General features: G+C 49.2%; 2 protein-coding genes across 3 annotated transcripts; one reads left to right on the forward strand and one right to left on the reverse strand.

The window, feature by feature from the left end:
* Positions 1-9,695: 9,695 nt before the first annotated feature.
* On the forward strand, positions 9,696-12,981 carry CTSW (cathepsin W). The gene is made up of 10 exons (XM_049892525.1): positions 9,696-9,811; positions 10,036-10,120; positions 10,902-11,015; positions 11,384-11,538; positions 11,649-11,745; positions 11,830-11,910; positions 12,050-12,175; positions 12,317-12,381; positions 12,462-12,671; positions 12,750-12,981. The coding sequence occupies exons 1-10, from the start codon at positions 9,725-9,727 to the stop codon at positions 12,858-12,860; spliced, it is 1,131 nt and encodes a 376-aa protein (XP_049748482.1). The 5' UTR covers positions 9,696-9,724; the 3' UTR covers positions 12,861-12,981.
* Positions 12,982-13,209: 228 nt separating this feature from the next.
* Positions 13,210-17,510, reverse strand: FIBP (FGF1 intracellular binding protein). Of its 2 annotated transcripts, XM_049892526.1 has the most exons (10): positions 17,319-17,509; positions 16,919-17,117; positions 16,580-16,706; positions 15,393-15,493; positions 14,778-14,911; positions 14,348-14,456; positions 14,206-14,269; positions 13,860-13,946; positions 13,676-13,773; positions 13,210-13,333 (listed from the first exon to the last, which is right to left on the reverse strand). In XM_049892526.1, the coding sequence occupies exons 1-10, from the start codon at positions 17,401-17,403 to the stop codon at positions 13,264-13,266; spliced, it is 1,074 nt and encodes a 357-aa protein (XP_049748483.1). In that variant the 5' UTR covers positions 17,404-17,509; the 3' UTR covers positions 13,210-13,263. The 2 variants fall into 2 exon arrangements, with proteins under 2 accessions (XP_049748483.1, XP_049748484.1); XM_049892527.1 differs by lacking the exon at positions 13,210-13,333 and having other exon boundaries at positions 13,685-13,773; positions 13,860-14,010; positions 17,319-17,510.
* Positions 17,511-18,238: the final 728 nt, after the last annotated feature.

An 18,238-nucleotide genomic window follows, 5' to 3' on the forward strand; every position in this document is an offset into this window, starting at 1 on the left:
TTGAAGAGCAAAGATGTCACCCTGAAGACTAAGGTGCGCCTGACCCAAGCCATGGTATGTTCAATCACGTCATATGCATGTGAAAGCTGGACAATGAATAAGGAAGACCGAAGAAGAGCTGACGCCTTTGAATTGTGGTGTTGGCAAAGAATATTGAATATACCATGGACTGCCAGAAGAACGAACAAATCTGTCTTGGAAGAAGTGCAGCCAGAATGCTCCTTAGAGGCAAGGATGGCGAGACTGCGTCTTACATACTTTGGACATGTTGTCAGGAGGGATCAGCCCCTGGAAAAGGACATCATGCTTGGCAGAGTACAGGGTCAGCAGAAAAGACAAAGACCCTTAACGAGGTGGATTGACACAGTGGCTGCAACAATGAGCTCAAGCATAACGATTGTAAGGATGGTGCAGGACCGGGCAGTGTTTCATTCTGTTGTGCGTGGGGTCGCTATGAGTCGGAACCGACTAGACGGCACCTAACAACAACACCAACATACCTGTCAAGATGACCTAGTTTAGAAATAGGGTTTTTGCCGATGTTATCAATTAACAGGAGGCCACACTGGAGTTAAAAAAAAAAGTCAAACTCATTGCTGTCGAGTCGATTCCAACTCATACTGGGTTCAATATGCAATCCAGTCTGAGTGGTGTCCATATGAAAGAGAAGAGGCATAGAGACAGAAGGGGAAAGACAGCCATGTGGAGATACGTTAGATGCCACGGAACAACTGGCCTACCAGAAGCTGAGAGAGAAAAGAAAGGACCTTCCTCCAGAGTCTTCGAAGAGAACATGGCCCTGACACCCTGAATTCAAACGACATTGAAACCTGTGAGAGCCAGATCTCAAAAGGACTGCCTCATTTTTCCGGGTCTCTCAAGTATTCCACCTTTGACAGGGTGCCGTATTACCGCTTCTCTTTCATTTTCTCTTAGTGGAAAATATTTGAATTTTCCTTCTCCGATAGGTTTCTGCTTTACGCAGCTTTTACTGTAATAGCCTCCAGAACTGAGACAATACATTTCTAGTGTTTAAAGCTTCCCAGTTTGTGGTATTTTGTTACAGCAGCCACAGGAAATTAATCCAAACACTGACCTAGTATTTGTAAAGCACCTAGAACCACACGGGTACATGGTTCATGCCATTAACTGCTAACCACCTTCATTATTGCCCAGGGACTCTATACTCTCCTGTTTAAGCCCAGCGACTTACAGAGGCCATGACCTGTTCTGGTCTCCTCCACCCTTTCTCACACCTTCCCGTGTATTCTCAGAAACAGCCCCGCACAGAAAGGGACCCATAATACTCAGAGAGGGGATAGGCCTGCCCCAAGGTCACACAGCTGATAGAATTTGATCTCAATGAGCAGGACCCACTTCCGCCTGCCCTTGGCCCGCCAGGCTCTGGCATGTTCTGTCTGTGATGCTCACCCTGCTATCTTTGGGCCCCTCAGCCCCATCCAGACCCCTCACCCTCATTCTCAGACTGTAGCAGGGAGGAGGGACAGGAGGCCATAGCTGCCATTTGCTGTCCCCTGGGCCCTGCACTCTCCTGTTTAAAAACCGGGATGTTCAATTTTTTTTTTCTTTTTATAATTTTTATTGTGCTTTAAGTGAAAGTTTACAAATCAAGTCAGTCTCTCACACAAAAACTTATATACACCTTGCTACATACTCCCAATTACTCTCCCCCTAATGAGAAACCCGCTCTCTCCCTCCACTCTCTCTTTTCATGTCCATTTCGCCAGCTTCTAACCCCCTCTACTGTCTCATCTCCCCTCCAGGCAGGAGATGCCAACATAGTCTCAAATGTCTGCCTGATCCAAGGATCTCCCTCCTCACCAGCATCCCTTTCCAACCCATTGCCCAGTCCAATCCATGTCTGAAGAGTTGGCTTCGGGAATGGTTCCTGTCCTGGGCCAACAGAAGGTCTGGGTGCCATGACCACCAGGGTCCTTCTAGTCTCAGTCAGACCATTAAGTCTGGTCTTTTTATAAGAATTTGGGGTCTGCATCCCACTGCTCTCCCGCACCCTCAGGGGTTCTCTGTTGTGCTCCCTGTCAGGGCAGTCATCGGTTGTAGCCGGGCACCATCTAGTTCTTCTGGTTCTCAGGATGATGTAGTCTCTGGTTCCTGTGGTCCTTTCTGTCTCTTGGGCTCCTAATCACCTTGTGTCCTTGGTGTTCTTCATTCTCTTTTGATCCAGGTGGGTTGAAACCAATTGATGCATCTTAGATGGCTGCTTGCTAGCCACTCTTCAAAGTGGGATGCAGAATGTTTTCTTAATAGATTTTATTATGCCAATTGACTTAGATGTCCCCTGAAACCATGGCCCCCAAACCCCTGCCCCTGCTACACTGGCCTTCAAAGCATTCAGCTTATTCAGGAAACTTCTTTGCTTTTGGTTTAGTCCAGTTGTGCTGGCTTCCCCTGCATTGTGTATTGTCTTTCCCTTCACCTAAAGTAGTTCTTACCTACTATCTAATTAGCGAATAGCCCTCTCCCATCCTCCCTCCCCCATCTCATAACCAAAAAAGAATTTCTTCTCTGTTTAAACTATTTCTCAAGTTCTTATAATAATGATCTTATACAATATTTGTCCTTTTGCAACTGACTAATTTCACTCAGGATAATGCCTTCCAGGTTCCTCCATGTTATGAAATGTTTCACAGATTCCTCACTGTTCTTTATCAATGTGTAGTATTCCATTGTGTGAATATACCATAATTTATTTATCCATTCATCCATTGATGGGCACCTTGGTTGCTTTCACCTTTTTGCTATTGTAAACAGTGCTGCAATAAACATGGGTGTGCATATCTGTTCGTGTAAAGGATCCTATTTCTCTAGGATATATTCCGAGGAGTGGGATTACTGGATCGTATGGTAGTTCTATTCCTAGCTTTCTAAGGAAGCACCAAATCGATTTCCAAAGTGGTTGTACTATTTGACATTCCCACCAGCAGTGTAGAAGTGTTCCAATCTCTCCACAGCCTCTCCAACATTTATTATTTTGTGTTTTTTGGATTAATGCCAGCCTTGTTGGAGTGAGATGAAATCTCATTGTAGTTTTGATCTGCATTTCTCTAATGGCTAATGATCATGAACATTTCCTCATGTGTCTGTTGAATGTCTTCTTTAGTGAAGCATCTATTCATATCTTTTTGCATATTTTTTAATTGGGTTATTTGTCTTTTTGTAGTTGAGTTTTTGCACTATCATGTAGATTTTAGAGATCAGGCGCTGATCAGAAATGTCATAGCTAAAAACTTTTTCCCAGTCTGTAGGTAGTCTTTTTACTCTTTTGGTGAAATCTTTGGATGAGCATAGGTGTTTGATTTTTAGGAGCTCCCAGTTATCTAGTTTTCCTTTTGCATTGTTAATAATGTTTTCTATATTGTTTATGCCATGTATTAGGGCTCCTAACGTTGTCCCTATTTTTTCTTCCATGATCTTTATCGTTTTCGATTTTATATTTAGGTCTTTGATCCATCTTGAGCTCGTTGTTGTGCATGGAATGAGGTATTGGTCTTGTTTCATTTTTTTGCAGATGGATATCCAGTTATGCCAGCACCATATGTTAAGAAGACTGTCTTTTCCCCATTTAACTGATTTGTGGCCTTTGTCAAATATCAACTACTCATATGTGGATGGATTTATGTCTGGATTCTCAATTCTCTTCCATTGGTCTATGTATCTGTTGTTGTACCAGTACCAGGCTGTTTTGAATACTGTGGCGGTGTAATAGGTTCTAAAATCAGGTAAAGAAAGGCCTCCCACTTTGTTCCTCTTTTTCAGTCATGCCTTATTTATCCGGGACCTCTTCCCTTCCATATGAAGTTGGTGATTTGTTTCTCCATCTCATTAAAGAATGTCGTTGGGATTTGGATCGGAATTACATTAAATGTATACATCGCTTTTGATAGAGTAGACATTTTTATAATGTTAAGTCTTCCTATCCATGAGCAAGGTATGTTTTTCCACTTACGTAAGTCTCTTTTGGTTTCTTGCAGAAGCGTACGGTAGTTCTCTTTGTATAAGTCTTTTACATCTTCGGTAAGATTTATTCGTAAGTATTTTATCTTCTTGGGGGCTACTGTAAATGGCATTGATTTGGTGATTTCCTCTTCGATGTTCTTTTTGTTGGCGTAGAGGAATCCAACTGATTTTTGTATGTTTATCTTGTATCCCGATACCTGCTGAACTCTTCTATTAGTTTCAGCAGTTTTCTGGAGAATTCCTTAGGGTTTTCTGTGTATAAGATCATGTCATCTGCCCATAGAGATACTTTTACTTCTTCCTTGCCAATCTGGATGCGCTTTATTTCTTTATCTAGCCTAATTGCTCTTGCTAGGGCCTCCAACACAATGTTGAATAAGAGCCGTGATGAAGGCCATCCTTGTCTGCTTCCCGATCTCAATGGTAATGCTTTCAGGCTCTCTCCCTTTAGGGTGATGTTGGCTGTTGGCTTTATATAAATGCCTTTTATTATGTTGAGGAATTTTCCTTCTATTCCTATTTTGCTGAGAGTTTTTATCATGAATGTGTGTTGAACTTTGTCAAATGCCTTTTCTGCATCAACTGATAAGATCCTGTGATTCTTCTCTTTTGTTTTATTTATGTGGTGGATTACATTGTTTTTCTAATGTTGAACCATCCTGCATACCTGGTATGAATCCCACTTGGTCATGGTGAATTATTTTTTTGATATGTTTTTGAATTCTATTGGCTGGAATTTTGTGGAGGATTTTTCCATCTACATTCATGAGGGATACAGGTCTGTAATTTTCTTTTCTTGTGGTGTCTTTATCTGGTATTGGTATCAGGGATATGGTGGCTTCATAGAATGAGTTTGGTAGTATTCCATCCTTTTCTATGTTCTGAAATACTTTTAGTAATAGTGGTGTTAACTCTCCTCCGAAAGTTTGGTAGAACTCTGCAGTGAAGCCATCAGGACCAGGGCTTTTTTTTTTGTTGGGAGTTTTTTGATTACCTTTTCAATCTCTTCTTTTGTTATGGGTCTATTTAGTTGTTCTACCTCTGTTCGTGTTAGTTTAGGTAGGTAGTGTGTTTCTAGGACTTCATCCATTTCTTCTAGGTTTTCAAATTTGTCAGAGTACAATTTTTCATAGTAATCTGATAAGATTCTTTTAATTTCAGTTGGGTCTGTTGTAATATCGCCCATCTCATTTCTTATTTGGGTTATTTGCTTCCTCTCCTGTTTTTCTTTTTTCAGTTTGGCCAGTGGTTTATCAATTTTGTTGATTTAAAAAAAAAAAAAAAACAGCTTTTGGTCTTGTTAATTCTTTCGAGTGTTTTTTCTGTTTTCTATTTCATTTAGTTCAGCTCTAGTTTTTATTATTTGTTTTCTTCTGGTGCCTGTGGGTTTCTTTTGTTGCTCTCTATTTGTTCAAGTTGTAGGGATAATTCTTTGATTTTGGCCCTTCTTTTTGGACGTGTACATTTATTGATATAAACTGGCCTCAGAGAGCTGCTTTTGCTGTGTCCCAAAGGTTCTGATAGGAAGTGTTTTCATTCTCATTGGATTCCATGAATTTTATTCCATCCTTAATGTCTTCTATAATCCAGTCTTTTTTGAGCAGGGTATTGTTCAGTTTCCAAGTGTTTGATTTCTTTTTCTGATCTTGATTTCCACTTTTATGGCCTTATGGTCAGAGAAGATGCTTTGTAATATTTCAATGTTTTGGATTCTGCTAAGGCTTGCTTTATGACCTAATATGTGGTCTATTCTAGAGAATATTCCATGTGCACTAGAAAAGAAAGTATATTTGGTTGCTGTTGGGTGGAGTGTTCTGTATGTCTACGAGGTCAAGTTGTTGATTGTGGCATTTAGCTCTTCTGTCTTTATCGAGATTCTCTCCGGATGTCCTGTCCTTCACCGAAAGTGGTGTGTTGAAGTCTCCTACTATTATTGTGGAGCTATCTCACTTTTCAATGCTGATACAGTTTGTTCTATGTATCTTGCAGCCCTGTCATTGGGTGCATAAATACTTCATATGGTTATATCTTCTTGGAGTATTGTCCCTTTAATCATTATGTAATGTCCTTCCTTATCCTTTATGATGGATTTAACTTTAAAGTCTGTTTTGTCAGAAATCAATACTGCCACTTCTGCTCTTTTTTGATTGTTGTTTGCTTGATATATTTTTTCCATCTTTTGAGTTTCAGTTTGTTTTTGTCTCTAAGTTTAAGGTGTGTCTCTTGTAGGAAGCATGTAGACAGATCTTGTTTTTTAATCCATTCTGCCACTCTCTGTCTCTTTATTGGTGCATTTAGTCCATTTACATTCAGGGTAATTATGGATACGTATGAATTTAGTGCTATCATTTTGATTTTTTTTTTGTGTGTGTGTTGTTGACAGTTTCTTTTTCCCACTTAATTTTATGTGCTGAGTAGATTATCTTTCTATATTGTCCTTTCCTCACATTTGTTGTTGTTTTGTTTCTGCTGAGAATTTTTTCTTGTATTTTATTTTGATGAGTAGGATGGTTTGTCTCCTTTGTCGTTACCTTATTATTTACCCATATTTTTCTACATTTAAACCTAATTTTTATTTCTTTGTATCGCTGTATCTTCCTCTCCATATGGAAGGTGTATGATTACATTTCTTAAAAAAAAAAAAAAAAACTTAGTCCTGCTTTATTATTTTAATGTTGTCTTCTTTTATATAACATCGCTGTTACCCTGTTTTGAGCTTTTTTTTTTCAATGTTCTTGCTTTGCTTTTTTGGATTTCCCTGTCTGGGTTGACTTCTGGTTGCTCTGCCCAGTGTTCTAGTCTTGGGTTGATACGTGATATTATTGATTTTCTAACCAAAGAACTCCCTTTAGTATTTCTTGTAGTTTTGGTTTGGTTTTTATGAATTCCCTAAACTTGTGTTTATCTGGAATGTCTTAATTTCACCTTCATATTTAAGAGACAGTTTTGCTGGATATATGATTCTCGGCAGGCAATTTTTTTCCTTCAATTTTTTTAATATGTCATCCCATTGCCTTCTTGCCTGCATGGTTTCGCAACATAGTCTGAGCTTATTCTTATTGGCTCTCCTTTGTACGTGACTTTTCGTTTATCCCTCGCTGCTCTTATAATTATCTCTTTATCTTTGGTTTTGGCAAGTTTGATTATAATATGTCTTGGTGACTTTCTTTTAAGATCTACCTTATGTGGAGTTCGATGAGCGTCCTGGATAGATATCTTCTCATCTTTCACAATATCAGGGAAGTTTTCTGCCAACAAATCATCAACAATTCTCTCTGTATTTTCTGTTATCCCTTCCTGTTCTGGTACTCCAATCACTCATAGGTTATTTTTCTTGATACAGTCCCACATGATTCTTAAGGTTTCTTCATTTCTTTAAATCCTTTTATCTGATTTTTCTTCAAAAATATATTAGTGCCAAGTGATTTATCTTCGAGTCCAGAAATTCTAGCTCCTACTTGCTCAATTCTGCTCCTCTGACTTTCTGTTGAGTTGTCTGCTTCTGTAATTTTATTGTTAATCTTCTGAATTTCTGATTGCTGTCTGTCTATGGATTTTTCCAGCTTATTAAACTTTTCATTATGTTCCTGAATAATCTTTCTAATTTCTTCAATTGCTTTATCTGTGCCTTCCATGTCTTGTTCTGCATATTGCCTCGTTTCCTTAGTGATGTCTTGAAGTGTTATGTATGTTAAACTTTTGTATTCTGGCTCTGGTAATTCCAGGAATGCACTTTCATCTAGAAGATCCCTGGATTCTTTGTTTTGAGAGCCTGTTGAGGTGATCATGGTCTGTTCCTTTATGTGACTTGATATTGACTGCTGTCTCCGAGCCACCTATAAGTTATTGAATTAGTTTATGCTTGCTTACTGTGTTGTAGCTTTTTGCTTTGTTTTGTTTTGGTATACCCCTATGGTTGCTTGAGTGAGTTAGCCTGATTATTTTCACCTTTGGAACTCTGACGTCCTGTCCCCAGATGGCTAGAGCTGTTACCCGGTATATCAGTGTAGGGTTCCAGTCAGCTTTCTTGTATGAATTCAGCTCAGGTTTCCAGGTAGCTGATCATCAAGTGGTACAGGCTCTGTCCTACAGTCTTAGAGGGGCAAGGGTGATTGACGTATATACCGGTATCTGATTGCAGTAGGGGGTCACGCTCTGAACAAGGCAGGGCGCTAAGAACAGACCCCCGAGTGTCTCTGAGGAAAGCGCGTCCCTGTTTCCTAGAGCATACAGTTGGGTGGGTTCTGCAGATGGACCACGGACACCCAAAGTTTTTGGTTGTGAGGACTGGGAGGTACCAGTTATCTTTGGACCCCTGTTGAGGGTGGCTGGGTGACCTGAGTGGAGCTACCAGTCCTTAGATGCCTGATGTGGGTAGGTGAGGACCTTGTTTAACAGGCAAAGCGATGTCAAACATCAAATACCCACCTCTGCACCAGACAGCTGAAATGGTTGGAGTCTGTCAACAACGGCCTATTCTCCCCAAAATAGGCCCACACAGGTCCATGCAGAAGGGAAAGGTTTTCAAAATCCAAGGACGGTTTATGCCTGGAAAGGAGCTGATTCTGTCCTGAACTCCCCCGGTTAGTGGAGCTAGCAAATTATGTTTTCCCCCAATTGCAAACTTTTTCCTTCCCAAAGGCCGATAGCATGGCTCTATGTTCTCACCAGGGTCTATCTCAGGCCCAGGGATTCAGCTGCTGAAGCCGGCTTGGGGGTGGGGTTAAAATATACGCAAGTACTTAGGTTTTGCTGAGAGCGCTGTTCTTCTCAGGTTCTGGAGGTGTGAGTAGGCTGTGTGGCTGGCTGCTTCTCCCTGAGGAAACTGCAGCCGAATGCTAGTACCAGCCGACGCTGCCGCTCAGGAAATGGTGCCTGAGGGATCCCCACGATTCAGGTCCAGTAATTCCTCTCAACTTCTGAATGGTCTCTTCCTCCCCCTACCCCTCAGTTCGTTTTCTAAGCTTGCCTTTGAAGCTCAGGGCTCCCAGCTTGTCACAAATATACTCATTTCACTTGTTTTTTCGGGCCTTTGTTGTAAAGAGGGCTCACCGGAAGCATCTGTCTATTCTGCCATCTTGGCTCCACCTTCAGGATGTTCAATTTTCAGCCAACAAACACGCATCGAGCCTGCTCTGTGCCCACCCTTTCCTGGGTGTCGAGGACACAGGCGAAGCGGAACCCTCCAGTGTGGTGGAAGGCAGAGCACAGCGGGCACAGGCACAGTGGGGGAGCAAAGCGGTGGCAGGTTACTGCAGAAGTTGGAGAGCAGGGAGGCTTCTTGAAGGAGGTGACCCTTGAGCTTACTGGGCTTCATAGGACGAGCAAGAATGGCTCCCCGGGGCACTAGCCACCCTCCATCCCCACCTAGTTGTCAGGGGCTTGTGGCTCCCATAGCCCCCAACTTCCCTGTCACTGCATATGCTGTTACTGTCCACTTAGGATCAGTCTCCCACAGATCCATCTCTGTATCCCCAGCATTCCACAAATCAGGGTGGCCAGAGACTGGCAAATAAAGGAAAAAGGGTGGATGGGGGACAGGAACACAGAGAGACACACAGGGACAAAATCTGAGGCCTGAGAAACCTGGCATCAATGGCCTCCTGTTCCAGGTCTGCCCCCTTCCCCCATGGGTGCTCCATCTGTGGTTCTCCAGCCCCGCCCTCCTACCCCTCAGCTTGGTCTTCACAACTTCCTGCTCTCCCCCACTCCTGGCTGAACCACCATGGCACCAACTACTCACCTCTCCTACTTGCAGGCCCTGCTGGTGGCAGGCCTGGCCCACAGCTTGAGGGGGTCCCTTAGAGCCCAGGTAAGTGCCCCTACCCTGCTCCCCCTTTCCTTTCCTCTGCCACCCCATGTGTGGGACTCACCTGCTCCTAGAAACAACTGGCTTGTCATTCTGATATCTCAGAGGGAGTGATGGAGACTGGGGAACTGGCTGACTCCCTAGCCCAGTCCTTGCATGGCTGGGAGCCAAGGTGGGGACCCAAAATATACCCCACCACACCTCCTCCATCCTTGGTCCCTTGCCAGGCCCCAGGTCCCCAGCCACTGGAGCTGAAAGAGGTCTTCGCGTTGTTCCAGCTCCAGTACAACCGCAGTTACTCAAACCCAGCAGGTACCACTGGGCACACGCTCAGTCCAGTCCCCTCCTCTCATTTAACAGATGAGGAAACTGAAGCTCAAGTAGAAAATGTGCTTGGCCAAGGCCACTCAGGACAGTGGCAGGGCTGGGGTGGACTCCCTGGTTTCCTGCCTGCATGCATGGAGCCTGGGGGGCAGGTGGCAGCTGTTGTGGTCTGCCCATCCCTGTGACTCTTGGCAGTGGGCAGACTGCTATTCATGTGTTCATTCGGCAAACACCCAAGTGTTCCCATTTTGTCCCTAAGCTGGAGCCTCTCTCTCCACCTCCATGAGCAGCCAGCCTTGTCTCACCCCCACTCTGGGTCTCAACTCCCGCAGAGGGTGGTTTGTGGGGGCTTTCAGTGGACGCTGCCTGCCGTGGGTCTGTATTGTCCCCCCTCGCCCCACCCTTGTGCTCCATCCCACACCCTTGCGCTAGAGCTCCTGATCTGTGTGCTCAGAGGTGTGAAGTGCAGCTCAACAGGAAGCCAGTCTCAGCCACCTGTCTTTTCCTTCTGAGTCACTGTGCCCAGGCCCCTTGCTTGGTTTCCCCTCCGGGTGGGCAGAGAAGTCCCCCTTACTGCCTCTTTGAAAGCCTAACCCTGAGGGGCTGGGCAGCCACTTCCAAGGCCCAGGGGTCTGAAGCGAAGCCTGGGGTGCTACATAAAAGGAGCCCGAGCTCACCGGGGTGGGGGTGGGGGAAGGATGCCCAGCCCAGGGCCACTTCCTGCCCTGGGGTTTTGGGGGCCAGCCTATGAAAACCCGCTTTGGCCCAGAGCACGCCCGCCGCCTGGACATCTTTGCCCAGAACCTGGCCCAGGCTCAGCAGCTGCAGGAGGAGGACCTGGGCACAGCCAAGTTTGGCGTGACCCCATTCAGTGACCTCACAGGTACCAGAACCCCTCCTGGGCCCTAGGTAGTAGGTAGGAAGCAGAGTCTTCTGCAGGGACAGAGGCAGATGGCAGGGCAGACAATGGCTCCCATTCTCACCCAGGGACCCTGAAGGACGGACCAGGTGCTCATCCACATTAGGGGGCAGTGGTGGGGCAGGGGCTGGAGCTTGGGGTCCAGGACCCCAGTGCAGGTCAGGGGCCAAGGCTGCAGGGCAGGGACAGCACCCCAAGGAGGAGCTTGGCCTTTCTCTAGCCTGTTTCCTGCCTCCCAGCTGGTTGAGGATGTGGATGGCTTCAGTGGGACTGGCAGGACTTGGGGGAGGGGTGTTCAAAACTGTGGCCTTAGTGGCCCTGTTGGTCCCCAGAGGAGGAGTTTCGCCAGGTCTATGGGCAACAGAAGGCGCCTGGAAGGGCCCCCAACGTGAGCAGAAAGGCAGGGCCTAAAGAGTGGGGGAGGCCAGTGCCTGCCACTTGTGACTGGCGGAAGATGGTCAACGTCATCAAACCTGTCAGGAACCAGGTATCTGCTCCTCCCCAGCCTGGCCCAATCCAGCCCCAGTGGTGGGAGGAAGAGAAGGAGGCACTGCCCAGACACCCAGTCCCCCTACTCCTACCCTCTTACCCCCCTAGAAAAACTGCAACTGCTGCTGGGCCATGGCAGTGGCGGGCAACATCGAGGCCCTGTGGGGCATCAAGTACAACCAGTCCGTGGAAGTCTCCGTGCAGGGTACAGCTGGGAGAGAGTGGGTGTGTGTGGTGGGGAAGAGGGTACCGGGCACCTGGCCACCCAGGCTGTCCCTTCTTGCTCCAGAGCTGCTTGACTGTGGCCGCTGTGGGGATGGCTGCGGTGGTGGCTTTGTCTGGGATGCATTCATAACTGTTCTCAACAACAGTGAGTACCTTGCCTCTCCAGGTAACTGCACAGGTGGGCATGGGGCTGAGAGGGCCCAGGGTCCAGGGGCTACAAACAGCAAGGGTGGGGGACGTTTGGGAGCCGAGTCTCCACCTCATCTTGCTTCTCTCCACCCTAGGTGGCCTGGCCAGTGAAAAGGATTACCCATTCCAGGGAAACGTCAAAGCCCACAAGTGCCAGGCGAAGAAGCACACAAATGTGGCCTGGATCCAGGATTTCATCATGCTACAGGACGATGAGCAGAGTGCGGGCAGGGTGGGGACATGGGAGGAGGGATGACAGGACAGAAAGAGCATGGTATAGAGATGGTGGAATGGAGAGAGATGAACAGAAGCCCCCAGTAATGCTCTCAGCCCATCTGATCCACCTTTCACCCCCTCCCCAGTAATCGCCGGGTACCTGGCCACCCAAGGCCCCATCACCGTGACCATCAACATGAAGCTACTGCAGGTGGGATGGGACAGGGAATCGGGGGGGTACACAGGGGAGAGTAGCCCCAAACTCAGCCCCTCTGCCCCTGCCCCCTGCAGCATTACCAGAAGGGTGTGATCAGGGCCAAGTCCAATGACTGTGACCCCCACCGTGTGAACCACTCTGTCCTACTGGTGGGCTTTGGCAAGGGCAAGTCGGTGGCGAGGATGCCGGCAGAGACACCCCAGGGTGGAGCCCCGGCTCATCCTTCTCGCTCCATCCCATACTGGATCCTGAAGAACTCCTGGGGGTCCAACTGGGGCGAAGAGGTGGGTGCACACTACAGTGTGGGTGGGGCAGGCCAGGCCCCTCCTCACCTTCCAGCCCTGATGCCCACTAATGCCTAGGGTTATTTCCGGCTGCACCGAGGAAGCAATACCTGTGGCATCACCAAGTACCCGCTCACAGCCCGTGTGGACAAACAAACTAAGAAGCAGCCAGTCTCCTGCCCTCCCTGAGCCTGCCCGGCCACTTCTCAGCTCTCTCCTGTGCTACCAGTTGCCTCTTGGCTGGCAAGGTTTTTGCCCATCTTACCAAACTTCTGGCTACAGCCTAAATAAACTAAGATTCCCAGCTTCTCAGAGGACTTGACTGAACTGAGGGGATGGTGGATGAGAACACATCACTCTCTTCCTGACATTTCCCAGTCTCTGTGGGGCCAACCTACACACGTCCTTACACATATTCTTACACCCACACTAACACTCAGAGACATGCCCACACACACCCCTGTGCAGACACCTGACACTCACATGCTGAGCCGTGTGCGCTCCCACACAAGCACCCCCTGGAGTAAGAATCAGTCTCCAAACTCATGGCAGCTTTATTGTCAGTGTGGGCAGGGCGGGGAGGGGAGGGGCCTTAGTCATGGTACAGGCGCAGAAGGCAGCCCCGGAGAGTGCCCATGTAGCGGTCCCAGAGGGCCTGGTACCTGGAAGGATACCAGCAACAGTGACAGTAAGAGCTGATGTTTCCTGAATGCTGCAGCCCTAAGGCACCACTCTAAGCACTTTATGTATCCTAACGCATTTACTCCTCAAAGAACTCTCCCAAGGTAGGTATAAGCCTTATCCACGATTTTACACACAAGGCAACGGAAATGGAGAGGTTAAATAACCAGCCCAAGGTCACAGAGCTCTGGACTCCGGTCCACAGAAAGAGCACTCCAACCCCAGGGTGGCAGGATGGGGAACCCCAAGTCTGCAGGAGGGCTAGGCCTTGGCAGGTGGCTGGCTGGTAAGGCCACACTGGCGCGAGTGCCAGAGTCTCTTACCGGAAGCCATCCAGGGAGTGGACAGACGCTGAATACTGATTCAGGAAGAGCCGCACATCACTCAGCGGCCAGTGGTCGGAGCGGCAGGGTTCCAAAAACTGGTGGCCCAAAGAAACATCTAGCATGTAGTACAGCCCGGGGACAGCCGAGGTCAGCATCAGAGGGCAGCGGCAGGCTGGCTCACCTTCTCCACTAGGTCCACAAACAGGTCTCGGACATCCTTATTGTGGGTCAGCTTGGCGGCCACGTTCACCAGCCCCCGGGACAGGTTCTGTGGGGCAGGGATCCTGGGAGTTCTGCCTTCTGCCCCAGAGGCTGGGGGCTGAGCCCAGAGGCTGGGGGAGGGACAGGGCCCTCCCTGAATCTATCCACTTCCCTCAGTCAACCAAATACCCCCCTCAAAAGGCCTGCAAAGGCAGGAGCTGCACCACCTGCCGGTCACTTTCAGGCATGATCAGAGTTGGCCAGTGGGAATAAGGCACCAGAGGCTGAAGATGCCCAAGGGGTGGAAGCTGGACTGGACCACAGACCTTGAAGTTGGCTTCCATTTCAGAGAAGACGCCAAGCTTTCCCCGGAGAGCGGTGCACACGAGGCTGCCGGGAGACAGGGTCAGCCCTAGAGCGACCCAAGTCCCCATTTCAGGCCCTGCCCCATGGACTCCCCAAGCTCACCTCTTGTGCAGGTCCAGAAGGTCCTTGTCGGCCACTAGCACCTTGAGCTCCTTCAAGTCCTGGAGAAACTCCTTGTCTAAGTCCATGTCCATGTCGTCCACCTGAGAGTCTGGGTGAGGCCCATGAGAGAAGTTGGGCTGGGTGATAATAACCCCTCCCGTGATGTCCAGGCCTTCCTCACCCACCACCTCACTGTGCCCACGCAACAGAAGAGAAAATACAGTCTCCAGTCCACACAGAGAAGCAGCGGGCCCTCTGCAAATAAGAGGTGTAGGGGGCAAGTGGACTACATAGATACGGGTGGCTTGGGGGGACCCCGAAGAAAAAAGGATGCTGGGAACTGAGACCATCCAGGGAAATCACTGGTGGGAGCCAGGCCCTGGGTGGTGGGGAGGGGCCTGGGTGCCTGGCACCTCAGCAGGGGCCTCACCGACAGCTCCAAGGGTCCAGTTCTGGATCATGAGTTCGGCACAGAAAGCAAAGTCACCAAAGCTCAGATACTGCAGTTTCTTCTTCCCAGTCTCAAAGCGGTTGTTGGCAAAGAAGACGATGGCTGCATAGTCCCTGCAAAGATGGGAGAGCAGGCCCCTTCAGGGCTCGGGGTTCCTTCTTCACAAACAGCTCCCCACCTGGAATTCTGGCTGGAATTTGAGCTCGGGTCCCTCTCTGCCCTAACTTCCTGGTGACCCGTCTCAAATCACTTCTCTCTGGCCCTCTGCCTCCTCGTCTGTGCAGAGGGAAGGTTTCTGCCCCGGTTTCCTAACAGACACAGCAGAGATCACGAGGATGACAGCCACCATTCACTGAGCACTTTGTAAGCGCTTCGCATGCAGTGCCTTCTTTCACCTTCGTAATAGCCCAGCTGGCAAATGGCCAGGCTGGAGTCAAACCCGGTCAGTCTGGTCTAAAGTACAGGGCAAAAGTGGGGCAACCATACCCCCAGCACAGTCAGGAGATCAGCGGGGCTGGGGTGGGTTGAGGAAGGCGCACCACAGTGAAGGCCCAGGGAACGAGTGTGCAAGAAGGGGAATGGCTAGCTTCTCACCTGGCTAGCCGGTCCGAGAGGAGGAAGTGTTGCTGGATGTTGTCAACCAGAGAGCCCCGCATTTCCTCTACCACTTTGAAGACTCGCTTAAAGTTGTCAAACTGTAAGGGATTTAGGGAAGGAGGACCAGTCAGAAAACACTCACCCAATAAACTGTTTACTGAACGTTTATCTCCATTCAACTACCCAGCTTGGCAACAAATGCTGACTTAGCACCTGTTATCCTGTCAACTTAGTATCTCTTACCAATTCAACACGCAGTCCCTGAGTGATGCAAACACTTAAGTGCTTAACTGTTAGCCAAAAGACCAGTGGTTCAAACCCAACCAGTGGCACCTTGGAAAACACGCCTGTTGATCTGCTTCTGAAAGAACACAATGTTGAACTCTATGGAGCAGCTCTACTCATAGAGTTGCCAGAAGTTGGAATCAACTTGACGACAACTAACAATATTAAATCATCAAATGCTTATCAGCTTTTGCCATCCTCCCTTGGATAAATGTTTACTCAGTCATAGCTCTAAATTCAACTCTATTTTTGCAACACGCTCTCCAATCCTCCAGGACCTTGTGCCGGAACTGACTCTGCTGGCTAAGCTCCAGGGGCCCAGAAGTGAACAAATGCTAAGCTGTCCTCAGGAAGCTCACAGGAGACACAGGGAAAAGGCAGTAAAGGTCAAGAGGAAGGGTTACTTCTCCCTGGCACCGCCAGAAAGACTTGTGCAGGAGGTGGCATCAGACCAGACCTCCTGCCTTGAATTTCAAGGGGTAGATACAGCCAGGAACAGTGGCCTTCAGGGAGAAGGAGCAGCACGATAAAAGCCTGGGAGGTAGAGAAATATAAAAGGCAGTAGGGACCGGGTCACAGAGAGTCTAAGGGTCAAGCCCAAGGAGTGCAATTGTTTTTCAGAAGACAGTGAGAACCAGTGAATGTTTATGAGCAGCAGAAAGTCATTATCAGACCTGGGTTTCTGACAATCTTCACAACTTCGCAAAGTCACTGTGTCTGAAAGATCACTGCGGCAAGAATGGGGAAGGCTTAGAAGGAGTAAAATGTGGGGAGAAGAGACTGGGTTTGAAGCTGTTGCCACAATGGAGGGTGGGAGGGGAGAACAGTAGCCAAAGGGATGGATGGAGTGAAGGGGTGGTTTGCAGATGGAATGTTGTCTTAGGGGGCTGAATGCCCACCTGTCTCCGACAGCTCTTGAGGGTGATGCCTGTTTTGGTGCTGATGTCATCCAAGTCTTTCTTGGTGCCCTTGGACAGCTTCTTGCCCAGCACTTCTCGCACAAAAGCCTCGTCAAAGGTATAGTACCTGTGTGGAAGAATGTAGCAGGGAACACCATCGATCCTCCATAAAGAAGGGAAAAAGGGTTCCGGCCAGGGCCTGGGTTCTGGTTCCCTCTGTTCCCAACTTCCTGAGTGCCTCGGTAAGTCCCGTCCCCTCCCAGGGCCTCAGTTTCAGTCAGCGAAATGGGTACGCGATAGCACTGGTTGCAGCGCCTCCACACCCCTCCAGACACGCACCTCTCGATAAGCAGAGCCTGCCGGGAGGGTGGGATCTGGAAGATAAGCTGGTGTAGGAGCTTGGGCGGCGCGTGCAACAGGCGTTCAAGCATTTGGAAGGTGCGGTAATGGTCCATAGTGTCACTCTGCAGCACCGCCGCCGTGGCGCCTGTCTGCTCCAGGATCCCCGAGCGCACCCGCAACGCCACTGCATCGCTCACTGGGGAGTGGGCGCCGGCATCACGACTCACCTCGCCGACCCCAGGGACCCTCCGGGGATCAATCCCAACCCCTGGACACCCCTTAGCCCCAGTCCCCTGCCCACTTCCGGATGGGACGTCTAAGTCCCGGCCCCGCCCCTTCTCCCACCCAAAACAACCGCGGCGCCGGAGGGGACCCCCAGGCAGCCCCATACACAGACCGGAGTAGCCATCTAACCAGAGGCGATACACGTCTTCGTCAATAAGGGTCGTGTTCCCCACGAAGATGTCCAGCTCGCTGGCCATGGCGACGCCCAGGCCCGGGCGCCGCACCTGCGCCCCAAGCAGGAGCGCCTACTGCCCGGGCCCGGCGCGCCACGCCGGGCCACTTCCGGGAGCGCCGAGACTCCGCTCCGGGTACCCGGAGCCAGCGAAGGACTACTTCCGGGACAGACCCGGCGGGGGCGGGGGCGGGGGCGGGGCGGGGCGGGGGCGGGGCGGGGGCGGGGCGGGGCGGGGGCGGGGGCGGGGCCGGGGGCGGGGGCGGCTAGAGGAGAAGCGAAGACGTCGGCTGCGGAATCACCCCTCCTGCCAGCGGGAGGGGGAATACTCGGCTCCTTCGTCGTCCGAAGTTATGGCGGAGGACGACCGAGTCGAGGTCTGCGGCCGGCCTTCCCTGCCCTAGCTGCTCTGTCTTCCCTCCTGGTTTGTCTTCCACCTTCTCTGATCTCTTCCAGGCCTCCCACTTGAGCTATCTGCTAAACTTAGGAGTCTTCTGGGGCTTGACCCTAAATCTCTTCTCTGCAAAAAGAGTATATGGCTCGACTTCCAAGGACCCTTGCTGATAACCCTCCCGCCCATCCGGAGGACGAGCACCTCTCCTGAGTCATTTCACCTGCTCCCAGGGTTTTAACCACTCCCACAAGCTAATGACCTCTCTGATAATGCAGCTCAGAGCTCTGCCTGAAGTCCACATTTGGGGGGCCGCCTGTCTGCTTACTGTCTCCAAGCCACCTACCCCAAATCCCCCCAAGTTCAACAAGTTCTAGACAAACCTTGTCATGGATTGAATTATGTCCCCCCAAAAATGTGTGTTATGAATTGGGCTGGGCCATGATTCCCAGTATTGTGTGGTTTTCCT

This window comes from Elephas maximus, chromosome 7, assembly GCF_024166365.1.
Source record: "Elephas maximus indicus isolate mEleMax1 chromosome 7, mEleMax1 primary haplotype, whole genome shotgun sequence".
Classification (NCBI taxonomy): domain Eukaryota; kingdom Metazoa; phylum Chordata; class Mammalia; order Proboscidea; family Elephantidae; genus Elephas; species Elephas maximus.

Bases quoted from the DNA above. Each gene is read 5' to 3' on its own strand.
- CTSW (XM_049892525.1), top strand. From the start codon at position 9,725: ATGGCACCAACTACTCACCTCTCCTACTTGCAGGCCCTGCTGGTGGCA. The intron at 11,746-11,829 runs GTACAGCTGGGA...TTCTTGCTCCAG, and splicing joins CGTGGAAGTCTCCGTGCAGG to AGCTGCTTGACTGTGGCCGC. The intron at 11,911-12,049 runs GTGAGTACCTTG...TCTCCACCCTAG, and splicing joins CATAACTGTTCTCAACAACA to GTGGCCTGGCCAGTGAAAAG.
- FIBP (XM_049892526.1), bottom strand. From the start codon at position 17,403: ATGGCCAGCGAGCTGGACATCTTCGTGGGGAACACGACCCTTATTGAC. The intron at 13,774-13,859 runs GTGAGCCAGCCT...TTGGGCCACCAG, and splicing joins TTGTGGACCTAGTGGAGAAG to TTTTTGGAACCCTGCCGCTC. The intron at 13,334-13,675 runs GTAAGAGACTCT...GTATCCTTCCAG, and splicing joins CACTCCCTGGATGGCTTCCG to GTACCAGGCCCTCTGGGACC.